The sequence below is a fragment of the Cibotium barometz genome, chromosome 2, assembly GCF_041138505.1.
Source record: "Cibotium barometz isolate CiBa-2024 chromosome 2, ASM4113850v1, whole genome shotgun sequence".
Lineage (NCBI taxonomy): Eukaryota > Viridiplantae > Streptophyta > Polypodiopsida > Cyatheales > Cibotiaceae > Cibotium > Cibotium barometz.
In genome coordinates this window covers 5,754,632-5,780,694 of record NC_141047.1, presented here as the reverse complement: position 1 = coordinate 5,780,694, position 26,063 = coordinate 5,754,632, and the positions used below count along the sequence as shown (strand labels likewise).

The window sequence follows — 26,063 nt, the reverse complement described above, 5'->3', positions numbered from 1 at the left end:
ATTATATTCGCAAAAGAAACCCAGATGGACCCTGGAAAGGTGGAATCCATAAATGGCCGGAGCCAAGAACCTAGAAGAATTGCAAATTTTTATAGGCTTATCAGGGTTTTACCATTGTATGTCAAGGACTATGTGAAGATCAGAGTCCCCTTAATGGATCATTTAAAGATAAAGACCAAAACTATTCATAGCTACTAGGATAATACCCTAGAGTTCATGCATGAGGGGAGATTAGTGAGGCTACAGGATCAGCATGAGGTATATCTTTGTACCCTCTTACATAATTTTGTTTCCGTAGATGAAACATATGTTGGTAGTGTTGTTTCCGTAGATGAAACAAGTGTATATCTTTATACCCTCTTACATAATTTTGATTTCGTAGATGAAACATATGTTGATAGTGTTGTTTCTATAGATGAAACAAGTGCAAGCAAGGATTTTTTTCCCAATGATTTGCCATATGGTGTTCCACCATCTAGGGATATTGACCATAGCATTGAGGTGCTCCTTGGTTCAAAACCTATAAGCAAGCTTGATTACAAAATTAGCCACTCTAAAGCATAGGAGATGGAACGACAGTTAGCCGAGTACGTGAAGAAAGGGTTCATAAGACCAAGCTCTCACCATGGGCATCACCCATTCTTTTGGTAAAACATAAAGATGGGTCTATGTGGATGTGCATAGACTACCATGCTCTTAATCAGATTACGATTAAGAATAAATACCCAACGCCATGCATTGATGAATTGTTTGATCGACTTAATGGTGTGTCATGCGTTGCAATGTTCAAAAGCTCACAGAAACAAGGGATCATAAACATGTGCTGCCATGTGCTCAATAAGATCCTCACCAAGTCTCATCCTACCCCACTTTCATGACCAGTTATGGACATCTTAAAACACGTGGCTACATCGTCTAGTTGTCTAGGAAAAAACATGTTGTGAAATAGTGGATACCAACTTTTATACTTTAGCTCTGGCACAAGTTGCAAACCTCTCTCCCCTCTGGGATACATCTTTGAACTCGAAAATGACAATAGTGAGGGAATGTGATTTGAGTAGCTTTTCCACCACTAGGAGGTTGAACAACTCAGCAAAGGCCTAGAAGCCCTCTTGTTTTTGTTTTTTGCAAGCCCTTTTGCAAAAAAACAAGCCACAAAACACTCAAATTACATTTGCTTTAGTTCAATGTGTATCAAAGCGTGATCAAGAATTTCCACCACACACACGGATCTTCATAATCCGCTCATAGAGGTTAAGAAAGGGCAACAATGTAAAAAAGGCAATGGCTATGTTGGAGATGATGGAGCTCCAGAGTGCACCATGGGAAAGGTAAAGCGAGAGAACTCGAGTCTACACTCCGAAGGCGAAGGTCTTCGAAGTCATGCAGAGGCTAGGGGCCTCGCGCGCCATTATCGCCAGAATCATGCCTCCGCACCACCGTGGCACCAGCACCAAGGTCCTCTCCTGCTGTTGCTCCTCCTCCCGAGCTGGACAGCCTCGCCCTCTTGCTCGCAGGCAGCGTCACGAGCACCTCGTTCATGGCGTCCATGCCTTCGAGTGTCCGGTATCCTCTGTGCTCTGCACTGCGCTTCTAGTGGCTTTTCCAATGCCTGTCAGTTTTTTGTACCTGAAGCGAGGGGCTCTTTTGGCAGGATCAGGTGGGGATCACAGCGAAAATTACAGAATGTATCGCCAGCCGCGGAGCCAGCATTCTCGATTTCGACGTGTATGTCAATTTCGACGTCGTCAAACAGCCGGCCTTCTTCGCAAGAACGTAATTTCCCGTTCCCCTTCCCCTCCCGCCTATAAAAACAAGAGAAGAAAAAAGCACGATGTTAGGCACGTCGTAAGTTTCAGGTTTTTGTGTGTGTGTGTGTGTGTGTGTGTGTGTGTGTGAGTGAGTGTGTGTGTGTGTGTGTGTGTGTGAGTGTGGGGGTGTGCTTCGCTCCTTACGGGTGGGTGATTGGGCACTGAGGTGTGGCCACTGGTTTGGCAGAGATGCGGCAAGACTTATCTCATCTCATCTCTCGCTCCCTCTGTGTATCTCTTTTAAGCTTATATGCACTAGTGTTTACAAGGTGTCCTACATCTTCTGCGTAGAGTTGGGCTTTCATAAGTTTATCCTAAACACCGAGTTGGGATGAAGGAGCTGACATGCTGCACATTACTTCCTACATAAAGTTAGATATATACATGAAACGCAAATAGGTTGAAGATTCAATTACAATGGAACACATCAGCGATTTCCATTACAATTAATTTAAATCACATCAAACAAAAGCCATAAATATTTGACTGGGAAAACCTAGCAACTAATCCTACTTTGTATGACCAACTAAGATATACGTTCTTGTCAGGTTTGATTCTGATCCCGATTCAGATCTGAACTGTAGGTCCTCCTGCTGAGCGTACTACTAATTTAGCACTGGGTTCTTGCCTTGTACCCGACAAAGAAGGATACTATATTGGGCGATTTTCAATCTTTTGAAACCTCTGCTCCTTTTCTGCCTAGTAAAGAAGGGCAGCTCTCTAGGGATTGAAGTATACAAAAAGAGATTATATTATTGATATAGGTTTAATTGTGCTACAATGGCGTACAGTGAAGAGATTTTCCTAGTCAAAAACTGAAATGCAATGAATTTTAAAGCTTGATATTGGGGGCCTTCTGACATGTATGCCAGTGAGTTTGTCTTTGATCCTTTGCAGTGGTCACGGAATGTCATGGATGAAGATTTTTTGAGATTGAAGCTTGCTTTCAAGGCTAAACATTCAGTTGTTAGAGTTTTGGAGAGAGACCCACCTCTGAAGATAGCTGTGCTTGTCTCTTGGAAGGTGAATGGCTTTAGGTGACAGTTTTTACCAAAGTTAGACAGAGGACTTCAGCTCGAATGTTTTTTTATTGATTGGAATATATTGCCTCCTGAAGTGTAGGACCATTGCCTAGTTGACTTATTGCATCTATGGCAAGAGGGGAAGGTTCCGGTACAAATAATCTGCATTATAAGGTAAGTTCCATTTTCCGACGGGTTTGTACTACCCAGCCAGAATTCTAAAAGAGTTATATTTTCTTTTGCAGTAACCATATGCGAGAAGAAAACACACATGTCATTCGCTTTCTAGCTCGGCACAACATACCTTACCACTATGTTCCTGCAAACAAGGAGAATAGGCACGAAAAGGAAATATTGAGTCTGGTTGCCGAGGCAGATTTCTTAGTGTTGGCTCACTACATGCAGGTAGTGTTCCCGTGCATTGAATTTTTGAATGTGAATGGGATTTTTGTAAAGAATACAAAGCAAGAAGGCTGGATTCACTTGGTTGGCCTAAATGTTGCACAAGCCAAAAGCTTGAGAGATACTGCTTATTGTCATGCTTTTTTCAGATGTGATAACATGGTTTATCAATCACAATGTCTTCAGTTTTTTTTTTTGGGTAATACATGAGTGAATAAGTAATGGTCTCTGTCATAGGCCTCCATTGTCCGAAACACTTGGATCTCGTGGGCTGCAACTGGCCTAGAGCAATTACCAAATTCGATCAAAATGGGAATCATGTTGGTAATGTCCTTTGAGAGATAGTCAGTTGTTATCTAAGCAAAAGAGACAGCGTTGACCTCGAGGATTCTACTAAGGGCATCAGCAACCCGCTTGGATGCCCCCTTACTGTAAGAGATCTCAAAGTTGAACTCCTGCATGAGATCAACCCATCTGGCCTTCCGATCCTTCAGGTCAAGTTGATCACAAATATACTTCAACGAGCGGTGGTCGATCCACACTACAAATCGAGACCCATACAAATAGTGTCTCCAAATTTTCATCGCATGGATAACAACCAGAATTTTCTTATGTAGGATACCTCATTTGTGTCTCTAAAAGCTTCTTGCTTTCAAAGCTATGGGTGCATATATATACGTGGGTATCATATTCACTTGCTTTCTTCAGAGTTGGATTTCACAATGCGGTTCTCTATATGCAAAGTGCTAGCCAGGAGTGTACAATAGGTCATAGAGCCAAGATTTGACGTCTTCATCCTCAGCCACCTCTTGTACTTGAATTTGAGTTGTAGCACTTCTTTCTTGTACATTATACAGAGCAATAGTTTAGGAATCTTGTGTGTGCTGCATGTGTGATTCCGTCATACTCCTTTCTATCTGTGGAAAACCCTAGCACATAGGTACAAGTGTTCTATAGTTGGTATAAGAGCCTAGGGAACTTGCAAATTCCTTTTCTTTCATGGCACCCATGTGTGTTGACTGCCTGGATAGGGTAGAGCACTTAGATTCCAAGAGTACACAAGTTTGGGTTTGGGAAAAGTGAATATTGGGTTCTCTTCATTGCACTTGGGTTAATTGGGGTATATTGTGCTTCCCTACCCCACCAAACCCTTACCTCATCGCGCAAGGCTGAAATCCCCTACTCGGTCCTTGATTACTTGATATTTGTCATGGATTCACAACTCACTCATTTGCTTCTTAGCATAACCATCCATGGACACACATGCGGCTGAAATGGAGGCTATATCTGCCGTCTCTACTAGATGGAGTCGGCACCTCAAGCACCTAGTATACGAGATCTGGAATCTACAAGTACCTGTGCTACGAAGAAAGTGACGAACGATTCCGAGGACGAAGTGGCAAAACTTTCTGGAGGAGGATTTTTCACTCCTTTGGATGCAAGCCCTATGTGTTGAATTAGCGTCGCTCAGAGTTCGGCAGTCATCATTCTATACTGCACATGCTCGACAGGAGAGATGTCATTCGCATCATTGATGGTCTCCTTCATGGATTCTCTCTCCACTGAATTCCCTAGACAGATCCCGCTCGCCTTCACCGGTTCAACGTTGGGGGACTACTGGTTTACCGTGTTCTTTCTCCATGTGTCACCCGCCTGTATTTGTGAGAAATCCCCAATCCAAAACCCTAATCAGCTTACAAGGAATTTTGTTATCAAGAATTTTGAAGTTAATAATTCCAAGGAACCATGATTAGACATGCTTCTATTCCGAAATAAGAGAGCATAATATTGAAGTGGGGAAGTATGATTGGACATGCTTCATAAGCATGATGGACTATGCACTCTTACCATTATGGAAGAGCGTATAGATGGATACAAGTGTATGGAACGGATGGTACTCACCTTAGGCACATGCACAATAAGCTGTTTGAAGATCTTGCATTGGATGTTGATTTTGAGAATGCTTGAACATTTAGGCATTCATCTTAAAGCATCGAACTGGTGCATAATGCTGGTTGCTGATCTAGCGACTTGTATTTTGCAGGAGGTTAAGTATGTTTCTTACTTAAACTACTTTCAATTTTGATAGTTTTACAAGATATGTACCTTTCAAGTTAGAGGTCGATTTTGAGGCCTTTCCCTGCATCTTTTGGGAAAACAAATGTTGGAATTGGAATCAGAGCGGTTGAAAATCTCCCCGGATTTTTTTAAAAAAAAATAAATAAATATTTTTTTTTTTGAGGTGACGGGGGGACTCGCCCAGGCCATCTCAGCAATTGTCTCTTCAGTTGCACATGCAAATTCGTTTTAGAACTTGAGTTATAAGCATCTCTTTCTATTTTCCAAAGAGGGAAAGAGAACTAACTCTTTCTATTTGTTGACAAAGGAAAGTTTCCCATGCAAAACTAAACCGGTGTAAAAGTTTCCCATGCAAACTAAAACATGTGTAAAAGTTTCCCATGCAACCTAACATGTGTAATCTTTTTCTATTTTAAACTAAGAAAGCTTCTTAGAGAGGAATTCACCTATAAAAGGAGGTGATTCCCTTCATTTTGGAAGAGGAGAGTTCATGTAAACTTGTGCATTTTTGAGAGCAGGAAGGCAAGAAGACTAGCTTTTTCTCTACCAAGTGTAGAGAACCATTTTTCAAGAGAGAAGGCTATCATGTGAAGACGGAGGTGCTACTCAAGAAGAGGCTCTGAAGAGTTGAAGAAGAGCTTGCTGATTTTCATCATCAAAGGACTTCACTTTTGTGAGCATCCTTGCCACAAGAGAAGATAACCGGTTGTGTGACCCATTGGTAGGCCATTGGGGTGGCACACAGACGGGTGAGTTTCTCCAACACTTGTGTGTGTGTGGTAGGCCACCACATACAAACTAGGAGATTCCAAAGGCTTTGTTTTCTATCTTGTTTGATTGCGGTACCATGCTAATTTAAATCAGCCCATACACTTGTAAAATTCTAGAGGAATAGTTTATATTCCTGTGAAGGGGCTTGGCCGTTCCGGGTCTATGCTCTGTCGTCTCTCTCACTCTCTCTCATTTATTCTTCCATCTATTTGGCTCAAGTATTGTTGGCTGAAAGTTCACAAGTTTTACTTCAATTTTCAGCCATGGTTAAAAGTGGATTAATGTGATTTAGGAGTGATAAGCTTGTTACGCAACCTCAGCGAGTTTCAGTGGTATCAAAGCGGTGTTATCTTCCCTACCTTGTTGGTGATTGAAGACAATTCTTGGGAACAAGCCTTTTGCTGCTAAAGAAGAAGACGTCAACCCACACAGAGAGATCAAGATCGCTAGCTCATCTTAGTGGGTCAATGGAAGTCTCTTCTTCAAGAAGGAGGTGCTGACAGGGAAACAAGGCAAAGTGGTGATTCTCCACGAACTTCAAGATCCTTTGGCCAAAATGAAGAAATACGGCGTAATTCTCATGCCCATGGTGAGGAGGCGCTCCTTCGCCGAGGCCCGAATCAAAGAAATGGAGGACCTGTGATCGATCGAGATGTGCAAGCGGTGGTGTCAAAAAAGGCCATCAACCATTCCAAGGTATCTCATTTTGAAGATTATGTGAAGACATCAGATTTAGGTGATCCTATGCTGCTTGCAAAGGAATACCTCTATGAGAAGGGAATCATTGGTTCCGATCCATTTGGGCAAGCTGTTTTCTTGGAGCCCTACATCATAGCTTCCTCTAATATATCACCAACAGAGTCGCCCATGATGGTGAAAAAGGCAGGCGCTCAAGATACCAAGGAGAAAGAGAAGAAAGAGACCTACAAGCTGGGAGATCGAAGTGTGAAATTGCCATACTTTGATGGGAAGGACCGTGACATCTCAAAGATCTTAGCCTTCATCTGGGAGTTTGATTTGGCTTTCAAGAACCGGAACTTCTTAGAAGAATCTAAACTCCATCAGGTAGCTATACATCTTAAAGAAGTTGCTAGTAATTGCTATCTAACACTTGTTACCAGGAATCTCAATCCAAAAACTGGGGAGGAGTTCAAGGAGATGTTTAGAACTTAGTTTTTGCCCACTGACTTCAAGAAGAAGGTTTGCATAGAATGGGATAAATTGGATCAGCAAGGAGATAATGTGCAAAAGTTCATAAAATCCTTTGAAAGCATTGAAACTTTATGTTAGCAAAGGACCAGTGTTGATTATTCTAGTTTTATTAAAACCTTCTGTGGTTGAATGTGATGCCTTAGGAGAATTGCATTGGATTAGTCTTGAACCATGATTGACTCTGGGTCTACTCATAACTTCATCTCTGAAGAGGTGGCCAGATCCATTAGCCTAATGGAGAAAGACAAAGGTATACCCACTATTGCTGACACACTTTTTGGTCAACAAGCATAAGTTGTCCCTGTGAAGGATCCTTTGAGGATTCACACAGGAAACTACTTGGATCATGTGGATTTTCTCATAGGCCCTACTCAAGGGGGTGATGTAATGTTGGGAATGTCTTGGATGCGCAAGGTCAAAGCTGTACCTGTGTACGGTCCAGATGAAGATAAAATCAAGATTACTCATAAAAAAAAGAATATTGCATTAGAAGGAGGAGTTCGGGGAAACTTCATTCCTCTTGTTAGTCATGTCCAGATTACGAAAGCAATGAAAAGTTCCATTTGCAGTTATTTGGTTTTTGCACAAGAAAGTAAATCTGAAAATGATGTAAATGTTGAGCATATGAATTTTGTGCAACAATTCAAAGATTGTTTCAGTGAGTCTCTTCCAAGTGAACTCCCACTTGAAAGACCTGAAGACCACAAGATAGATCTCATTCCAGGAAGCTCGACTCTGAATCAAGCTCCTTATCGAGTGAGTGCTTCACAATGGGAGGAGATCATGAGACAAGTAAATGAACTGCTGGAGAAGGGCTTGATCTGACCTAGCTACTCTCCCTACTGCTTGCCAGTCTTGCTGGTACAAAAGAAGGATGGCTCTTTCCGCATGTGTGTGGATTACCAAGCCCTAAACAAGGTCACTGTGAAGAATAGATACCCTATTCCAAGAATCGATGATATCTTGGACACACTCAGCGGAGCTTCAATCTTTAGCTGCATTGATCTGAAAAGTGGGTATCATCAAGTTCGGATTGCACCGGAGGACATCTCAAAGACTGCATTCCGCACCACCTTTGGTCTCTATGAGTTCTTGGTCATGTCTTTTGGTCTGACTAATGCTCCGGTGACCTTCAACCGAATGATGGGTCAGATTTTCAGTAAACACAAAATTTTGTGGAAGTTTCTTTGATGACATTATTGTCTTTTCACAAAATGAAGAGGAACACAAGAAGCATTTAGCTATAGTATTTCAAGAACTCAGAACACAAAAGTTGTATATAAATCCAAAGAAGAGTGAGTTCTTTTTGCAAGAAATCAAGTTCTTAGGGCACATTCTCCGAGCAGGTGTGCGAATGATGAATCCAGCCAAAGTCAAGGCCATTGTGGAGTGGCCAACTCCACAATGGCCAACTCCGAAGGATGTCCATGAAGTGAGAAGCTTTCTTGGACTTTGCTCCTACTACCGGCAGTATGTGCGCTACTTTGCACACATTGCTACACCATTGCATGACTTGTGCAAAAAGAGGGCTATTTTCAAGTGGACTCAAAGAGAGGAGGCTGCCTTCAAAAGATTGAAAGAAGAGGCCAGCAAAAATATTGTTTTGCATCTACCAGATTTAAATAAAGATTTTGTAATACATTGTGATGTTTCCGATGTAGGCATTGGTGTTGTCTTAATGCAGGAAGGCAGACCGGTTGCCTATGAAAGCCGGAAGTTGCATGAAGCTGAAAAGAACTACTCCACCTATCAAAGGGAATTGCTTGCAGTGGTTCATGCTTTGACCATCTGGAAGCATTATCTCTTGGGTACTACTTTTGTGGTCAAGACTGATCACCAAAGTCTAAAGTACATTCTTACCCAGAAGAAGCTGTCACCTATGCAGATGAGATGGGCAAATTTCTTGTCCATGTTTTCACTTTACATTGGAGAGCATGAAGGGTAAAAACAACTTGGTTGCTGATGCTTTATCCAAGAGACCTGAAGTTGGTGTCATCACTATTGGCTACCACACCGACTTCATAGTAATGCGTGATTTATATGCTACAGATGCTGATTTTTCTCAAATATGGCACTGTTTACAAGAAGGAAACATTAGGATGCCTTTCTTCCTAAGGGAAGGTTTCTTAATGATGAAGGATCAACTATGCATAGTGAAAGATTTAAGGAAAAGAGTTATGGAGGAATGCCATGCCCCTCCATTTGCTGGTCATAGGGGAATTCTCCCTACCACACAGATGATAGAAAGATATTTCTATTGGCCTTCTATGAGGAAGGACATTGAGGCATTTGTTCGTGAATGTATCACATGCCAAAAGGTGAAGTTTGATCGAGGTAAGTTGCAAGGCCTACTACAGCCCTTGCCTATTCCAAGCAAACCATGGGAAAGCATTGCCATGCACTTCATTACAGGATTTCCAAAAACTCCCAAAGGGAATGATGCCATATGGACAATTGTGGAGAGGTTCAATAAAATGGCTCACTTCATTCCAGTAAAGAAAGCAATTGGAGCCGAACAGATGGCCATTACTTCTTTGGCTCAAATCTTCAAATATCATAGGCTTCCAAAGTCCATAGTGGGAGACAGAGATCCGAGGACTACCAGTTTATTTTGGAGAGCCCTCTTTGAGAATGTGGGAACTAAGCTTGATTTTTCTTCTTCTTATCACCCCCAAACAGATGGACAAAGTGAAAATGTCAACTTACAGATTTTAGATCTTCTAAAGTGCTTTTGTGCTGAAAAGAAAGCAACTTGGGAGAAGTATTTGCCTCTTGTGGAGTTTGCATACAACAACACTGTTCATTCTTCTACAGGAAAAGCGCCCTTTTGAAGTAGTTTATGGAAGGCCGCACTTACTGCCCATAATGCAAACCAAAGAGAAGATATTTGCAGCTGATGAATTTGTACAAGACTTGGACCAGATGCTCACTCAAGTGCATTAAGCCATAGAGAGATCTCAAGCCAAGCAGAAGAAAGCTGCTGACAAGCATAGAGGTTGGAGCTTGGCTCATAGCCATAGTGCCTTTGGTGGGCTAGTTATAGGTAGTCTACCTTCAAGAATACTCTTTTCCTTCTCTGTTTAACGGTTTACATGCAGGTCACTACATTTACCTGGCAACATAGCCAGTGGATTCCAACTGGAATATATATATATGGCAAACATTGCCAAAGAGCCTAACTAAGGCTTCCCAGTCTACTCAGTCTTCACACATCAATATCTTTTGGTGGGCAATAGGCTATCCACACGTGGTAGCCGATTGCTCCACTTGTGCGGAGCCTATGCGGAAAGACTGACTATAAGGAGAATGAGTGGGTCCTTCTCAAGTTTGAGAAGGCACGTTTGAAGAAGAAGAAGAAGGGAAAGGAGAGTCTATTCATCAGACTCTCTAACAGGTATTATGGACCATTCAAGATCAAACAAATGATTAATGATGTGGCTGTTCGTCTTGAGTTGCCTTCTCATTGGCAAATTCATAACGCTTTTCATGTAAGCTTGTTAAAGCCATATCATGGAGAGGTACCTTCTACTCCAGTGATGGAAGATCCACCTGAAGTACATGAAGAGACTATAGAGGTATTACAGCTTGAACAGGTTGTATATCATAAAGACAGGAAAGTACCTAAAGAAAAGATTATCAGGAAATTCCTGGTAAAGTTCAAGAACTATCCACTCCTTGATGCTCAGTGGATGGATCAAGAATACCGTGAAGATTATCCACATGTATTAAATCCTTATCTGGATGCCTTTCAATTGAGGACAATTGCAATATAGAGGGGAGGTATGTCACCTGCCTGTATTTGTGAGAAATTCCCAATCCAAAACCCTAATCAGCTTACAGGGAATTTTGTATCAAGAATTTTGAAGTTAAAAATTCCAAGGAATCATGATTGGACATGCTTCTATTCCGAAATAAGAGAGCATAATATTGAAGTGGGAAAGTATATTAGACATGCTTCATAAGCATGATGGACTATGTACTCTTTACCATTATGGGAGAGCGTATAGATGGATGCAAGTGTATGGAACGGATGGTACTCACCTTAGGCACATGTACAATAAGCTGTTTGAAGATCTTGCATTGGATGTTGATTTTGAGAATGCTTGAACATTTAGGCATTCATCTTAAAGCATCGAAGTGGTGCATAATGCTGGTTGCTGATCTAGCGACTTGTATTTTGCCGGAGGTTACGTATGTTTCTTACTTAAACTACTTTCAATTTTGATAGTTTTACTAGATATGTACCTTTTAAGTTGGAGGTCGATTTTGAGGCCTTTCCCTTCATCTTTTGGGAAAACAGAGGCTGGAATCGGAATCACGGTGGTCGAAAACCCCCCTAGAATTAAAAATAAAATAAAATAAATAAATAATTTTTTTTTGAGGTGACGTGGCGACTCGCCCAAGCCATCTCAGCAACTGTCTCTTCAGTTGCACATGCAAATTCGTTTTAGAACTTGAGTTACAAGCATCTCTTTCTATTTTTCAAAGAGGGAGAGAGAACTAACTCTTTCTATTTTTTGACAAAGGAAAGTTTCCCATGCAAAACTAAACAGGTGTAAAAGTTTCCCATGCAAACTAAAACATGTGTAAAAGTTTCCCATGCAACCTAACATTTTTAATCTTTTCTATTTTAAACTAAGAAAGCTTTTTAGAAAGGAATTCACCTATAAAAGGAGGTGATTCCCTTCATTTTGGAAGAGGAGAGTTTATGTAAACTTGTGCATTTTTGAGAGCAGGAAGGCAAGAAGACTAGCTTCTTCTCTACCAAGTGTAGAGAACCATTTTTCAAGAGAGAAAGCTATCATGTGAAGACGGAGGTGCTACTCAAGAAGAGGCTTTGAAGAGTTGAAGAAGAGCTTGCTGATTCATCAAAGGACTTCACTCTTGTGAGCATCCTTGCCACAAGAGAAGATAACCGGTTGTGTGACCCATTGGTAGGCCATTGGGGTGGCACACAGACGGGTGAGTTTCTTCAACATTTGTGTGTGTGTGGTAGGCCACTACATACAAACTAGGAGATTCCAAAGGCTTTGTTTTCTATCTTGTTTGATCGCGGTACCATGCTGATTCAAATCAGCCTATACACTTGTAAAATTTTGGAGGAATAATTCATATTCTTGTGACGGGGCGTGGCCGTTCCGGGTCTATGCTGTGTCATCTCTCTCTCTCTCTCTCTCTCTCTCTCTCTCCCTCTCTCTCTCTCATTTATTCTTCCATCTATTTGGCTCAAGTATTGTTGGCTGAAAGTTCACAAGTTTACTTCAATTTTCAGCCATGGTTAAAAGTGGATTAATGTGATTTAGCAGCGATAAGCTTGTTACGCAACCTCAGCGAGTTTCAGTGGTATCAATGCTTCATGAGGAATAAGCTCAATTCATAAAGCTTCTAAAGCCTCCCAAGTTCAACGGGAAGATGGACGGAGAAGTCGTCACCATTTGGACCCGCGAGATGGCTCTAACGAGGTGGTTCAAATATTTTTTAGCTCCATGTTGTGCATATGGCTTTGACAGGTGTCACTTTCTTGTGGCAGGAAGACCATCTTAGGCACCACTCCTTGACTTGTTGGGATGACTGCCGCAAAGTGATCTTGAAGCAATTTATTCCCGTAGATTATGAGCATGAATTGAAGAAACAATGGGAGCGTTTTATGCAGAAACATGGCGAATGGATAACCGACTATCTCGCTTCTAGGACCGTCCGGTGGTCGGAGTAGGTTTAGCAATTTGTGGATGGTTTGAAACTATCTTTGCATGCAAATGTTCATGCACATCAGCCTTGTGATCTTTTAGATGCGGTCCATCTTGCTACAATCCTTGAGACGCGGGAGAGGTCCAAGTCTGGGACTGAACAACAGGGGCAACAAAAAGGCAAAGACAAGGGTAGCCAGTCTAGGGTCGAGGATGGTGAGGACAAGGCAAGTGGGGGAGCCTTGGTGACTCGCCTCATCCTTGAAAAGCATCGCGCCAAGATGGCTGTTGGTCAATGCTTTTACTGTGACTCCACCGAGCAGATTGGAAAGGATTGTTTGAAGACCTTGGAGGAGCAATCCGAGGAGGCAGCTTCTTTAGAACTGGAGGAGCAGTCTGAGGAGGAGGCTTCTTCAGTACATGAGTGTGAAGGAGATGCATGTGTACGTGTCTTAGTTTTTTTCATTTCTCAGGTGGAGCACACACCTAGGGTGCTTCATTGCATCAAGCCATAGGTACGGATTGAGTAAGTTTTCAGCCAAGTCTATGAGGGAGAGTTCACAGTTGCCGTTTGCACTCAGTGGAGAATCTTTGGCTTCAGTAGCCTCTCTTTAGTTTTTGAGGTCCTTTAGGAGGACTCTTGTCACTTGCCGTTTGCATTGGGTGGAGTATCTTTAGTGTCTGATGTCATGAAGGCACTCCAGGAGGACATGTCATGAGATTTGTCTTCGTCATGGGAGGATATGTCAGTTGGTTTATCTTCATAGTACACAGATTTCTTGGAGACCCTACTGACTGAGGTTCTTGGTTCTACTTTCTTCCTTCAGGGTACATTAGAGACGGTGTAAGCAGTTCTTGTCCTCCATCTAAGGCGATGCATTAGTGGCTAGAGTTTGGATAGTGGAGTTTTGCTCGGCTGTTCTCTAGAATGTTCTTCTCTTGGGCTACCAAAGGATACTCAGAGGGTGCAGTGTTTTTTCATGGACGGCTGGAGAGATAGAGTGCTCAATGAGGCGGAAGTTGATCATCGGTATGACTTCGTGCTGATGCGGTGGTGAGGACGGAATGTGAGCCTTTGCAATGGACGCAAAGTAGTCTCGCAGTGTTCGGGATCTTGGGTATCTTGGATGAGCTTTGCTTGGATGTTTTCCTTTTATGGAAGGGCACTTTATATGGACACCGTGCAACTGAGGACAACTGCAATGCAAGTAGGGGAGAATGTGACACACTTACGAGTATGCAGGATAGAGCCAGACATCAGATAATAGCCGACGGTGGGCAGGGTCGAACAATGCAGGTAACATGTGGCACTGCCACATGGTAGTGATGACGTGGTGGTAGTGACATGGCATTGATGATGTAGCAACAAGATTAGCAATTCAAAGATAATTCTCAAGTAAAAGTTCTTTAATATGAAAATGAATGAGAGTAATATCCTAGGAGAATATTTGAGCAACATAGGCTCTATTCTTTAACAACTTGCTAGCTGAAAAGTAAACATTTATGAAGATGACATAAAGACAATTCTTCTATCTAGTATGGAAGGGGTTTCAAAATTTTCTGAAACCCTAACTGTACTAAGAGTGGCCTGAGAAATGGCCTATGATGGATGGTTGCAGTCCTCATAGATGAAGACCGCCACACAAAAGAGCAAGTTGACATTGCACTTATGAGACAAAGCCATGCTCTTAAAGTTCAAAGGTAAGAGGAAAGGCAGAACATTAAATTGGAGAATGTTGGAGGTGGCAATTCGTGTAGCTACTCTCGGATTGTCGCATGACTAGAAGTGGTGGATTATTTCATACGCAAAAGCATGGGAAGTTGAAGAGCCATATTTAGGGTTTGTTGCACCATGTCATGGATATCTCCTCCGGTCGGGTTTTTGGGGGAGCAATGGCTGGGAGACGGGAGCTGAGCCATCGCCGTTGCTAGGGTGGTGTGCGTGCTATTGCTACTTGACTTTGACATGGTATCAGAGCTCGGCGTGTGGTCCTGGGCGGTCCTAACCTCTGTTGATCGGGGTGCTCGAATTGAAGGAGGGTGTTGGAGGTGGCAATTTGTGTAGCTGCTCTCGGGTTGTCGCAAGATTGGAAGAAGTGGATTATTCCATATACAAAAGCATGGGAAGTCGAAGAGCCATGTATAGAGTGTGGTGGCACCTTGTCATAGATATCTCCTCCGGTTGGGTTTTTAGGGGGAGCAATGGCTGGGAGATGGAAGCCCAGCCATATACCTAGATGAATCGAGGAATATGCTTGAATTCACCTTATAAGAAAGTGCAATTTATAAGTAGTCATCCACAAGAAAATAAACCATCAACTCCGTTATGCATAGTATAGACTAGATACTACGACATCCCCACTAACGTCATCAGTGCCCAATAGTGGGTGTAGAACTTGGCTATATAATGGTATCACAACAGTAGAAGACAAAGCATCCACAAGAGTGAAAAATCTCTCTCTCAATGAGGAAGATTATGATCGGGTCTATTCTAACTTTTCTCTTAATTCATTGGAATACATGGATTTCCATTGTCATGGGGACTTCTCTTTTAACATAAAAATGAATTACTAGAAATTTCTCTTTTTCTAAATAACTATGTGTGCATAAACATTAAAATCAAATTTTAATGTTTAACATAAAAATGAATTACTAGAAATTTCTCTTTTTCTAAATAACTATGTGTGCATAAACATTAAAATCAAATTTTCCATGGTTATGATGAGAATTATTCAATTAGTCTAGGATGATTAATCCTAGAATATGGTAGGAAGTCCTCTTTTCATATTATAAATGAAAATGATTTATGTGCTAATTTTTTAAATTTTTGCCATAGCTCCGCTGCTATTACTGGATAATTCTCAATAATTTTGAAAGCATAAAGTTTCCAGCTGCCAGTACTGTAGGTACAGTAGGGTTTCTAGCAGGTGACTTGCAGGTACAGTAGGGCTTCAGCAGGTGGTACAGAAGAGTTTCCAGCCAGTACTGCAGGTATAGTAGGGTTTCAGCAGGTACTGCAGGTACAGAAGAGTTTCCAGCCAGCACTGCAGAGCAGGTGCTGAATTTGGGTTTGAGAGAACGAGTTTTCTTTGCTTTTGTACATGGATTTGGATGACCCGGCTGCTGCTGTTGGTGACATGGCTGCCAATAGCCTTAACATGGATCTTATTGAGGAGATGATCGAGAAGGATGTGGGTTATGCTTCAGATGCCTCGGAGCAACAAAAACGTCAAAGGCTTGATGTTGATGCAAGCTATACTCTGGTGAATGTTGGAGAGAATGCAGAGGAAAGTTCTCAGGCACCTTCTTCGGAGTTTGCACGTTTGCTGCAGATCACTGGTGAGCTTCTGCAAGAATATGTGAAGGCAAATAGCGTGCAAATGGCTACAGTAGATAATAGTGGTGTGGCTGATGCATGCATGGAGACTCCTTTGTTGCTACAACAGCTAGCAGATTTTCATGATCGTGCTGCTATCTTTTTCTTTACTGGGCGTATTCCATTGTTGCCTCGTCTTAGAGCATGGCTGGGCCGCTTGGTGTCGCCTGAGGCACTTGAGGAGATTTACGATGGTCCGAGAGGCTTTTATGAAATACTTTTTCGCACTTCGGAAGCCCGTAGGGCAGTCTTGGAGCAGGTGCCACTTTTTTTTGGATAGGTAGTTGGTTCATGTGGTTCCGTGGAAGCCTATGGCAGAGTACCAAGATATGTTGCGCCAGGCTTGCCCTGTTTGGGTTGAAGTGAAACAATTCCCACCAATGTTTTGGCGTGTTTTACCAGGTCTCATGGGAGGTATCGGTGATGTCTTGGTGGTGCCTCGAATGACATCTAGAAACCGAAATCGTCTATGCATGTTGTGGAATACTGGGAGACCTAGGCCGACACATTTGCGTGTCAATATGGCTGGGCTGCAACCTTTAATGTATGAATTGAGGTGGGATACATTTGCTGGCCACTGTTTCAAATGTGGTGAGATGGGCCACTTTGTCTCCGAATGTCCTAAGAAAGAACAAGTTGTTGCTACCAAGGATATCCTTGATGGGGAGTTGCCCGTGGAAGATGAGCATGATGCTCCTTGACATGATGCCCAACACATGGATGTACATGTGGATGTTCAGAATGAGGTTGAGCAGCCATGGGTGGAAGTACGTGGTAAAAAGACACGATTTGTTGCCCCGCGGAGGGATTTCTCAGATGCTGTTTGGCGGGGGCCTTTGCGTACTCATCAGGGGCCCTTACATACATATGCTCGTCACCCTTTGGGTTCAGGTGCCCAGCAACAGACCAGGATTGAGAGGCCGGGAGGCCAACTTTCTCAGGGTACAGGGCTCTTGGGGTGGATAGAGTAGAACGCTATCCTATTAGAAGTCGCCTAACAAAAGAAGCACAACAACAATTGCCTCTTGTGTTTGGTTCGAAGGGTGAGGTCATCTCGCCATGGGATGGTCATTACCCTTTGACACGTGCTCGGGAACTCCAAGGGCAGTCTGAGATCACAAATACCATGTCTAAAAATGCAATGCTTCAAAAGGTTCGTGATTTGGTAGATTGTCCTGGGCCTAGTACACGGCCTTGTTGATTCCTTTTTGGGGAAGGCTTATGAAAATTGTACAATGGAATGTAAAGGGTATTTCTTCGCGCCAAAAGCAGTTCAGGCTTTGGCGTACAACTTTTTGTCATGGTTGGGATGTTTTGTGTGCAGTTGAACATAAGCAGCATAAGTTGGCTGGCAAAGCCTATGTATATAAGGGGTTTCATGTTTTCTACAGCGGACATCCTGCTTCGCAATCAGGTGTTATGTTTACTGTTCGTTCGCAGTTTCAGCCTTCTCTTGTGATTCAAGATGTTCATGAAGATTTCTAGTGATACAGATTGTTTGGGATGATACGCCTTTATGGTTGTTAGGGGTGTATGCTCCAAATAATGCTCGTGTACGCCGTTTGCTGTGGAATGACTTGTGTGCTCTTTCAATCTCGCATCCTGGCTTTGTGATGGGAGACTTTAATATGTGTGTCTCCAGGGAGCAAGCCACGTCGCCTCATTCTGTAATGGATGGCCCGGAGAGAAAGGCGTGGGAAGCTTTTGCAGCAAGGTCGCCAAAACAAGACATGTGGTCTTGGTTGCATTCAGATGAAAGGGGTTACACTTATGCCTCACAACAGTTTCGGGGCACTTATGCTAGACTGGATAGGATGTATATTTTACATCAAGATCTCTTTTTGCTAGAGGTTCTTACTATGATGGTTGATCAGCAACAGGTTTTGTCAGATCATTGGCCGCTTGTGTTTGAAATGGTCTATCATCTTGTGGATGCATATAAAGGCTTGTTGGGACGGTTGCCTTTGCGCTTAAATCACACTTTTTTGGAGCATGAAGTTTTTGATGTTTATATGCGTCAGTTGATACGACATTTCTCCACAAGAGTATCCATGGCTGATTATCATGCTTGGCCAGTGTTCCTTACCAACACTCGGAAATTAGCACGGCATTATGGTCTTGCTAATGCCTCTATACAAAAACAGCATGTGGCTCTTCTTGAGTCGCTTTTAAAGGGCTTGCAGGCGTTCATGTTTACTGACTCTATGGATGCTGAAGTTGCGGATGCCATAGAATGGCTGAAAAAGGAGCTATCTAGGATGCAGGAAGCACAATATGTTCGCTTTAAACTACTTGCACGTCTTGATGCTTTGCGGGATGCTAACTGTCAATCTCATCGCTTCTATGATAAGTTGCATCAAAAACATATGCGTGAGAATATTGTTAGGCTGATGGATGCCAAAGGCAACCTTGTTACTCAACCTTCTGAGGTTATTCAGCATTGCATCAGGTTTTATGAAGATTTGCTTGCCCCTCGAGAGGATGTCTCACCGGCTGTCCTGGCTGCAAGGGAGTCATTGTTTGCTGAAGTACGATATCATGTTGACCCTGATGTGGCGGTTCAGCTTGATGCTCTTGTTACTCAAGGAGAAGTGGAAGCTGTTCTCTCCAAACTTCCCATGGGAAAGAGCCCTGGTTGGGATGGTTTGACAAATGAGTTTTTCCGAAAATATGCTGATCAGCTTGCAGAGCCTTTGACGCTTATTTGTCAAAGGGTTTGGGATGAGGGATATATGCCTGCTGATTGGAAGTTCGGCATACTTCGTTTGTTGCCCAAAGTCCCTTCTTCTACTTCTTTGGCTCAATGGCGCCCGATCTCACTTATGGGTATTATGTATAAAATCTTTACAAAGATTTTTGCCAATCGCTTGCAGAAGGTGCTTCCTACTCTTATTCATCCATATCAATATGGATTTGTGCATGGCAGGAATATTTTGCATAATATTCTTAATGTTCAAATTGGAGTGGATTATGCCAAGGCAAAGAAGCAAGAGATTGTGATGGTGCAGCTGGATCTTGAAAAAGCTTTTGATTATGTCAGCTGGTCTTTCCTTTCTCAGTTAATGACAGCCATGGGCTTTGGTCCCAAAATGGCTAATTTGGTGCATTTACTTGGCTCTGGCTCTATCACGCGGATTATGCTCAATGGAGGACTTTCGGATGGTATTTCTCTCACCCGTTCTCTCCGACAGGGCTGTCCTCTTAGCCCTCTTTTCTTTGCCATTGCCACTCATCCTATGTTATCTCGCCTAGATGCTATGGCATCGCATGGTGAAGTGGTTGGTTTGCATCTCCCTCATGGCAAGCAATTGGTTGCTCAAGCCCTTGCGGATGACACTTTTATGTTTCTCAGGGCCGAAAAAGCCAATATAGATCGAGCAATGGAAGCTTGGAATAATTTTGCATTGGCTTCTGGGCTGAAAATAAATTCAACAAAATCAGCCCTCATTGTATGCACGGAATTTGATCTTGAGGCATTAGGGTGGCAAGGCCGTGTGGTGCATACAAGAGACATTGTTCGTCATCTTGGATATCCGGTGGGTGTGGATGTGGACCCCCAAGCGCTTCTTGCTTGGATTTCTACTCAGATCTCCGATAAATTTGTGTATTGGAAAGCTCAAGGGTGGCCTATGCATGTGAGGGTTAAGGTAGCTCAGGTTATTATGCTTAGCATGATTTCCTATTTTTTGCCTTTGCTACCTTGGACGCACAAATCTCTCATCCGTTTGGTTGCTCCCATTCGGTTTATGCTGTGGAAGAGGCAAGGAAATATTATGGGTCAAACATGGATAGCTTGGAATCACATTACGACGCCCAAAAGAATGGGTGGGACTGCTTTACTGGATGTCCGCTTGCATATGGTGGCGCGTAGGTGGGCGCTTTTTCAGGATATGTGTTTGCAGGAGCAGCCTTGGGTATTCATGGCTTGTGACTTGATTGAGTTGGAGGGATTGTCACATGGGCGGACATGTGTGCAGGCTTCATGGTGGGACATTGTGAATGCGGCTCATCCTGTCCGTATTCGCTCATCACACATTTTATCGCATATTCTCCTTTCTTGGCATGAAGTTCTACTGTTGGCTCGGTGGGATCCTGGTCATGAAAGACTACTTTTGAACTCTTTGCAGTTCGAAACATTTGTGGAGTCGCGTGTCATTGTTTGGCCAGACAGAGATGCTTCACGCATACGACTCAACCGCATGGTCAGGCTAGGCTTGGTTAGAATCCGAGATGCTGTGACACCTGGTCGTGACAGGCCATATTCGTTTCGTCGTATTCGGCAGCACTTCAGGGTTCCTCGGACATTTCAGCCACTATGGGTTGACATCATGCATGCAGTTGAGCCTTTTACTCCATTGCCTCGGCCATCTACAGATCAGCCTTGGCTTGATTGGGCACTATGTAAATCTGGTGACTTAATATCACTCTCAGCTAACCAGGTCTATCATAAGCTTGTATCAGAGAAAGATTGGGTTTCAGCCAAGGCCAATAAGGTGTGGGGATTGCACAAGTCTAAATCATGGTGGCAGAAAACTCTTATGCGTGGTTGGCAGTGTAAACTCCCTTACCAAGGTAAGGTTTTCATTTGGAGGATGTTGGTGGGAGGGTTACCTACACGGGATCAGCTGAGCCGTCGTAAAATTACAATGGCCTCTTGCTTCTTCTGCATGACATGCACTGACCCGTCAGATTTGGTCTTTTGTCTCTTGCGTTTGGGAGGCAGTAGAGAGGTCTACTGTTTCGGCTCATCAGTGGATATTTGGGATTTGTCCTCAAGTCATTACTTCAGACAGTCACCTTGTGATATTCCATTTCCTTAGATGGAGAAGACTTTGGCATATTTGGACTACACGGAATGGGTTCATTTTTGATTCCTTGTCTGGAATACATGGGCACATTCTACGTATCGGTGGTTTGTTGCTTTGGCAGTTTTCTTCTCTTCTCTCAGCTCAGCTACTGGATGCAGATGTTATTTCATTATGGTCTACGGCGGCTCGGCTGGCTCATCTTTGATGCTTTTACCTGGGATGCTTATTTGGCTAGGAGGCTTTCTTATTAGTGTACAGGTTTGCATGGTCATGATCCTTTAGAGGATCTTTTGTGGGGGTTTTGTTTGGGGCCATAGGTTCTGTGTGAGCCATGTGGCTGATGTACATTTTACATATAATATAAAACACCATTTCATGAAAAAAAAAAGAGAGAACCTGCTCGCTGTCCAGTGCTACCTGCAGTCCAGCCCGCCGGTTTTGCCTAGAGAGAGAGAGAGAAAGCGTGCTGGAGCCCGACTCCTCCCAAAGTGGAGAGCCCCGCCAAAAAAGAGTAACCCCCAAGGGCCACGATCCTCCCGAAAAGGGTGGATTTGAGTGAGCATAATTCACTGTTAAGGTATGCAGAAAATAGAGCATCTTAGAGCATTGATTTTGAAGGGTTGTGCTTTGAATGGGCTCAAGTGCTCTTAGATCTTTGAGGAGCAGTGAATTAGCTCTGGTTTGAACCCATTAATTTGGCATTAAGCAAATAAAGCATGGATTAAACACTGTATTACCAAGAGAGGTTTGTAGACCTTGCATAGTTCTGGATCTCCATGTTGGGGCCTTTCATTGTGAAAATCCACACCACCACGTTGTAGAGCACCTCAAGGAACCTCCAGGACTCTGAGAAATTAGGAGATGACAGCGCGGGCTGCTGTAGATCTACTTTTCCCCCAAATTAGCAGGCAACTGTTGAAGCAGCTCCCGACTGATTGCGATTTTCTTCAATTCCTCTAGGCTGCGCGTGCACCTGTGAGTTGCGAAGCACCTCCACTAGATAGCTTGGCCAATGATGCTCTGTGGAGAATGGAATCAATGCTACACTGCAAGTAGCTTTGAGAGAGAGAGAGAGAGAGAGAGAGAGAGAGAAATGAAAATGAAATGAAATGTTATATTAACGTCTTCAAAAGGCCATAATGACCTATGAGACCAAAAGTTACATCATGGTGGATCTGATACAATGTCTGGATAAAAAAACCCAGAAAATGAAAAATAAAGATGATACTACTGGCACCTAGAAAATGAAACTGGAACTGGAATATAGCGAGGGGGGGGGGGGGGGGTACGCTATGGAGGTGAGTGGAATATAGTGAGGGGATACAATATCATGTGGGACGGAGGGGTACACTATGGAGGTGCCTCCATCTCATAATATGTGCCGCATCGGACACTGGCGGATCTCCTCAATATCCTCTGTGGTCAGCACCCTGACTGGGTGTCCCGCATGCCTCGCAAGAATAATCCGAATCTGCCGCTGCAACCTCCGTCTATGCTGGGATGCCCCCCTCCGTAGTCGTGGGCGTCTGGACCACCCAAGCTCAATCGCACGATCAATCAGTGTATCCCTGGTGTGGGTGGTATCCATGTCCTGCTGCTGCTGTGGTCCATCTGGCGCAGTGATGGCTGGACTAAAGAAATCTGTAATGTGCCTCTGAGTCTGGCTAATAAAACGATTAAATGCTAATTAGCTTAATCAAGCATACTACTTAATGATGCCAGAAAGCTTAACCAATTCTTGGGTATCATGGTGGCTCATATGCATCAAGAAAGCTCATGGTTATGCATAATGGTGAGACATTAGGGCTAAATCAAGATGATTAGGTTAAGCACATATGATAAGTATAATGATTAACATAATCACAGCATAATGGGAGGAGAATGAGTTGTGTTCTTCCATTAGGTGAATGCCTCTTAAATAGGCCAAGTACAAGCATCTAGTACATCATGGATGACGTCAAGAATCTCCTCAATTAACTCAGTATTACGTGAGTCCCGACTTTCTTTCTGGACCCATGCTCTGCATAGGGATGAGACCTTCCTTGTTGTCTACCAACTTTTTCTGATCTTGCTCTTGCACTGTGGTTGGTGGTGGCCCAGCAAGCTTTTAGAGCAGTTGGACATGAAATCTATTGTACATAGATAAACCGGTGGTTACTCTAACTCGTTGTTGGAGTGTGTCGTACACAGACAAACTAGATGTGGATGGTGTGAACATTCTGCGAAACGAGGAGTGTTGAATAGCTCTCAGTTGGTGGACCAGGGTCAGTCAGCCTGCATGGCTGGTCTCTTGGCAGCACACCCTGGCATCTGGTTTTATGTTTACATTCTTGATGAACACCAGATGTGGATGGTGTGAACATTCTGCAAAGTGAGGACTGTCAAATAGCTCTCATTGTAGGCCCAATAGCTTTCAGTTGGTGGACCAGGTTCAGTCAGTGTTAGTCTCGTTGTTGCAGGGTGACCAGGTTGGTTGTTGCATCCGGCGCCGAGCTTGCGCATCCATTGCTGGCAGGGACTGGCTTTGTTTGGTTGCCTGGCATCCCTCGAGGCTGTGTTGCTGTTCAGCTGTCTACAGTGGTGTGAACACGTCTTCTTCCTATGGAATGACTGGTCTCTTGGCAGCCCAGCATCCGGTTTAGCATTTTTCACACTTGACAAATGCCAATGTTGAAGTCATACTATGTGTAGCCTACAGGCTGCATGGCTGGTCTCTTGGCAGCCCACCCTGGCATTTGGCCTAATGTTCACACTTAAATGCATTTTGCTGACTAGCAGGCTGGGTATGTTAAAGTCCAGGCTCTACAATTCCCCACTGAACTTAAAAGATGTGGGGAAGAAGACAATGAACAATGGTGAGGGCTGCATCAATTAGGCAGAGGGGGTAAAAGACATTTGTGTAGAGTTTTCAGAAATTTGTGTGTGAATTGTGGCCTTGGTGATGTGAAGCGCATTTGATAGTCATTTTTTTGGAAAGGCACTCTATTGAAGCTCTAGTTTTTTTGGTTGCAAAGTAAAGAGCTAGGTTGTCATCATGATTTGTCCAGATCTTATCACCAGAGTTTTTGAAAGCCTATGGAAAAAATATCATCAATATTCATCATGGTCTTCTGCCTTCATTCAAGGGTGCGAATCCCTATAAGCAGGTGATAACAGAAATCTTCTTGCTTCTGTTACACACATGGTTACATCTTTGGTTCATTCTTTTGTACTTCTTTCAAGTGAATGTGTGAGCGTTTGCTTATAACACAGGCTTACGACGCTGGAGTAAAGCTGATTGGTGCAACAAGTCACTTTGTGACAGAAGAACTGGATAGTGGACCCATTATTGAGCAAATGGTACAAGCGCTCTTGAAATGTTGTTTGAAGTTTTCTGTTTTTCTGTTCTGTATGAAGTTGAAATGCCATATAAAGCAACAAGTATCTGTCTTTCTATTGGATCCATTAATTTGTGTGTGATCATATCCTGTCGATGGAAGTTTTTCTAGGGGCTTTATTAATTTCTCTGTGTGATGATGTCCTATTGATACATGCCCTGAGGACGATACATGCCCTGAGGACGTACAGAATGTTTTGCAGGTGGAAAGGGTATCTCATAGAGACTCCCTTACTAGTTTTGCAATGAAGTCTGAGTATTTGGAGAAAGCATGCCTAGTTAAGGCCATCAAATACTACTGTGAGCTAAGGATAATTCACTATGGTGGTAACAGAACTATTGTTTTTGATTGATGGAGTGAATTGTTTAGGGCTTCTTTGCCACTCATATCATTGTATATCTCAGGATCTCATGACTCTGTATAAATTGCATATCTTCTCCTTGAAACTCATCATTTCCATTTATCAATAAACAGTCTTTCTTTGTTTACTTTAGCTATCAGACAACAGTCTTTCTTCTGCTGCATGCTCTCTGAATCACCCGTCAAGCACTCCAGATGTCCCGGAGGGTGTGGTGTGGCTTGTCCAGATGAGAGTATTTGGAGAAAGCATGCCTGGCTAAGACCATCAAATATTACTGTGAGCTAAGGACAATTCGCTATGTTGGTAACAGAACTATTGTTTTTGATTGATGGAGTGAATTGTTCAGGGCTTCTTTGCCACTCATATTGTTGTATATGATCTCATGACTGTATATAAATTGCATATCTTCTCCTTGAAACCCATCATTTCCATTTATCAATAAACAATCTCTCTTTGCTTACTTTAGTTATCAAACAGCAGTCTTTCTTCTGCTGCATGCTCTCTGAGTCACCCATCAAGCGCTCCAGACATTGGTGAGGGTTGTCCAGATGATTGGATGGTCTGCACCAGTGGGGTGACTGTACCCTCAATGGCTTCACTACATCAGGCCGACCATCAGATAGCCAGCGATGCTGCCCCCACCGTTGGTCGATGTCTGTTTGGAAGGTCCAGGGTGCCATTGCGACAGCGGTGGCTGTAATGGTGGTGGTCTGAAAGTGAGTGAGAAAGCCCGAGACCCTCACCATTCTCCTTGTAGAGGAGTGTTGGACTTGCTATGTGGTTTCCCAGGTGACAACTTGAAAGGTTGAGGGTCTGGAGCGAAGAGGCGTACCACCAGGGCCTTTGTGCAATTCCAAAGGCAATGTCTTTGCATATTGTAGGGATCACCGCCCTGGTCACAGGGAGCAAGGCATCCGACGATGGCGAGCCAAGTGCCCACTGCAAGACTTCTGTGTGGCCACAGGAAGAGTAAAATTTTCCTTGGTCGAAAACTGTCCCAAAGCCTTCTCCAAAAGTTTGAGAGAAAGAAATGGGAAATCCTGTGGGCCGTCCAATGAGCAGCTGCTTTTTATATGTTGTTTATCTTGTGCAACTGGATCTGCCACCCAGTTTTCAGCAGTACCGGAAGAAATAAAAACGAGGTGCTCCAATGGGGC

The 26,063-nt window shown here is 43.2% G+C and overlaps 1 protein-coding gene across 2 annotated transcripts; it reads left to right on the top strand.

The window, feature by feature from the left end:
* The first annotated feature begins 1,214 nt into the window (after window positions 1-1,214).
* LOC147640572 (formyltetrahydrofolate deformylase 1, mitochondrial-like) lies at window positions 1,215-25,033 on the top strand. 2 transcript variants are annotated; one of them, XM_086813029.1, is made up of 8 exons: window positions 1,215-1,566; window positions 1,655-1,776; window positions 2,709-2,834; window positions 2,934-3,007; window positions 3,079-3,238; window positions 24,216-24,314; window positions 24,421-24,507; window positions 24,748-25,033. In XM_086813029.1, the coding sequence occupies exons 1-8, from the start codon at window positions 1,323-1,325 to the stop codon at window positions 24,895-24,897; spliced, it is 1,062 nt and encodes a 353-aa protein (XP_086669155.1). In that variant the 5' UTR covers window positions 1,215-1,322; the 3' UTR covers window positions 24,898-25,033. The 2 variants fall into 2 exon arrangements, with proteins under 2 accessions (XP_086669155.1, XP_086669159.1); XM_086813033.1 differs by having other exon boundaries at window positions 1,265-1,566; window positions 2,684-2,834.
* The last annotated feature ends 1,030 nt before the right edge of the window (window positions 25,034-26,063 follow it).

What these genes read in the sequence shown, in the direction of transcription:
- LOC147640572 (XM_086813029.1), top strand. Translation starts at nt 1,323, where the DNA reads ATGGGAAAGGTAAAGCGAGAGAACTCGAGTCTACACTCCGAAGGCGAA. An exon ending in CTGTGCTTGTCTCTTGGAAG is followed by an intron (nt 2,835 to 2,933) that starts GTGAATGGCTTT and finishes CCTGAAGTGTAG; the next exon opens with GACCATTGCCTAGTTGACTT. An exon ending in CAAATAATCTGCATTATAAG is followed by an intron (nt 3,008 to 3,078) that starts GTAAGTTCCATT and finishes TTTCTTTTGCAG; the next exon opens with TAACCATATGCGAGAAGAAA.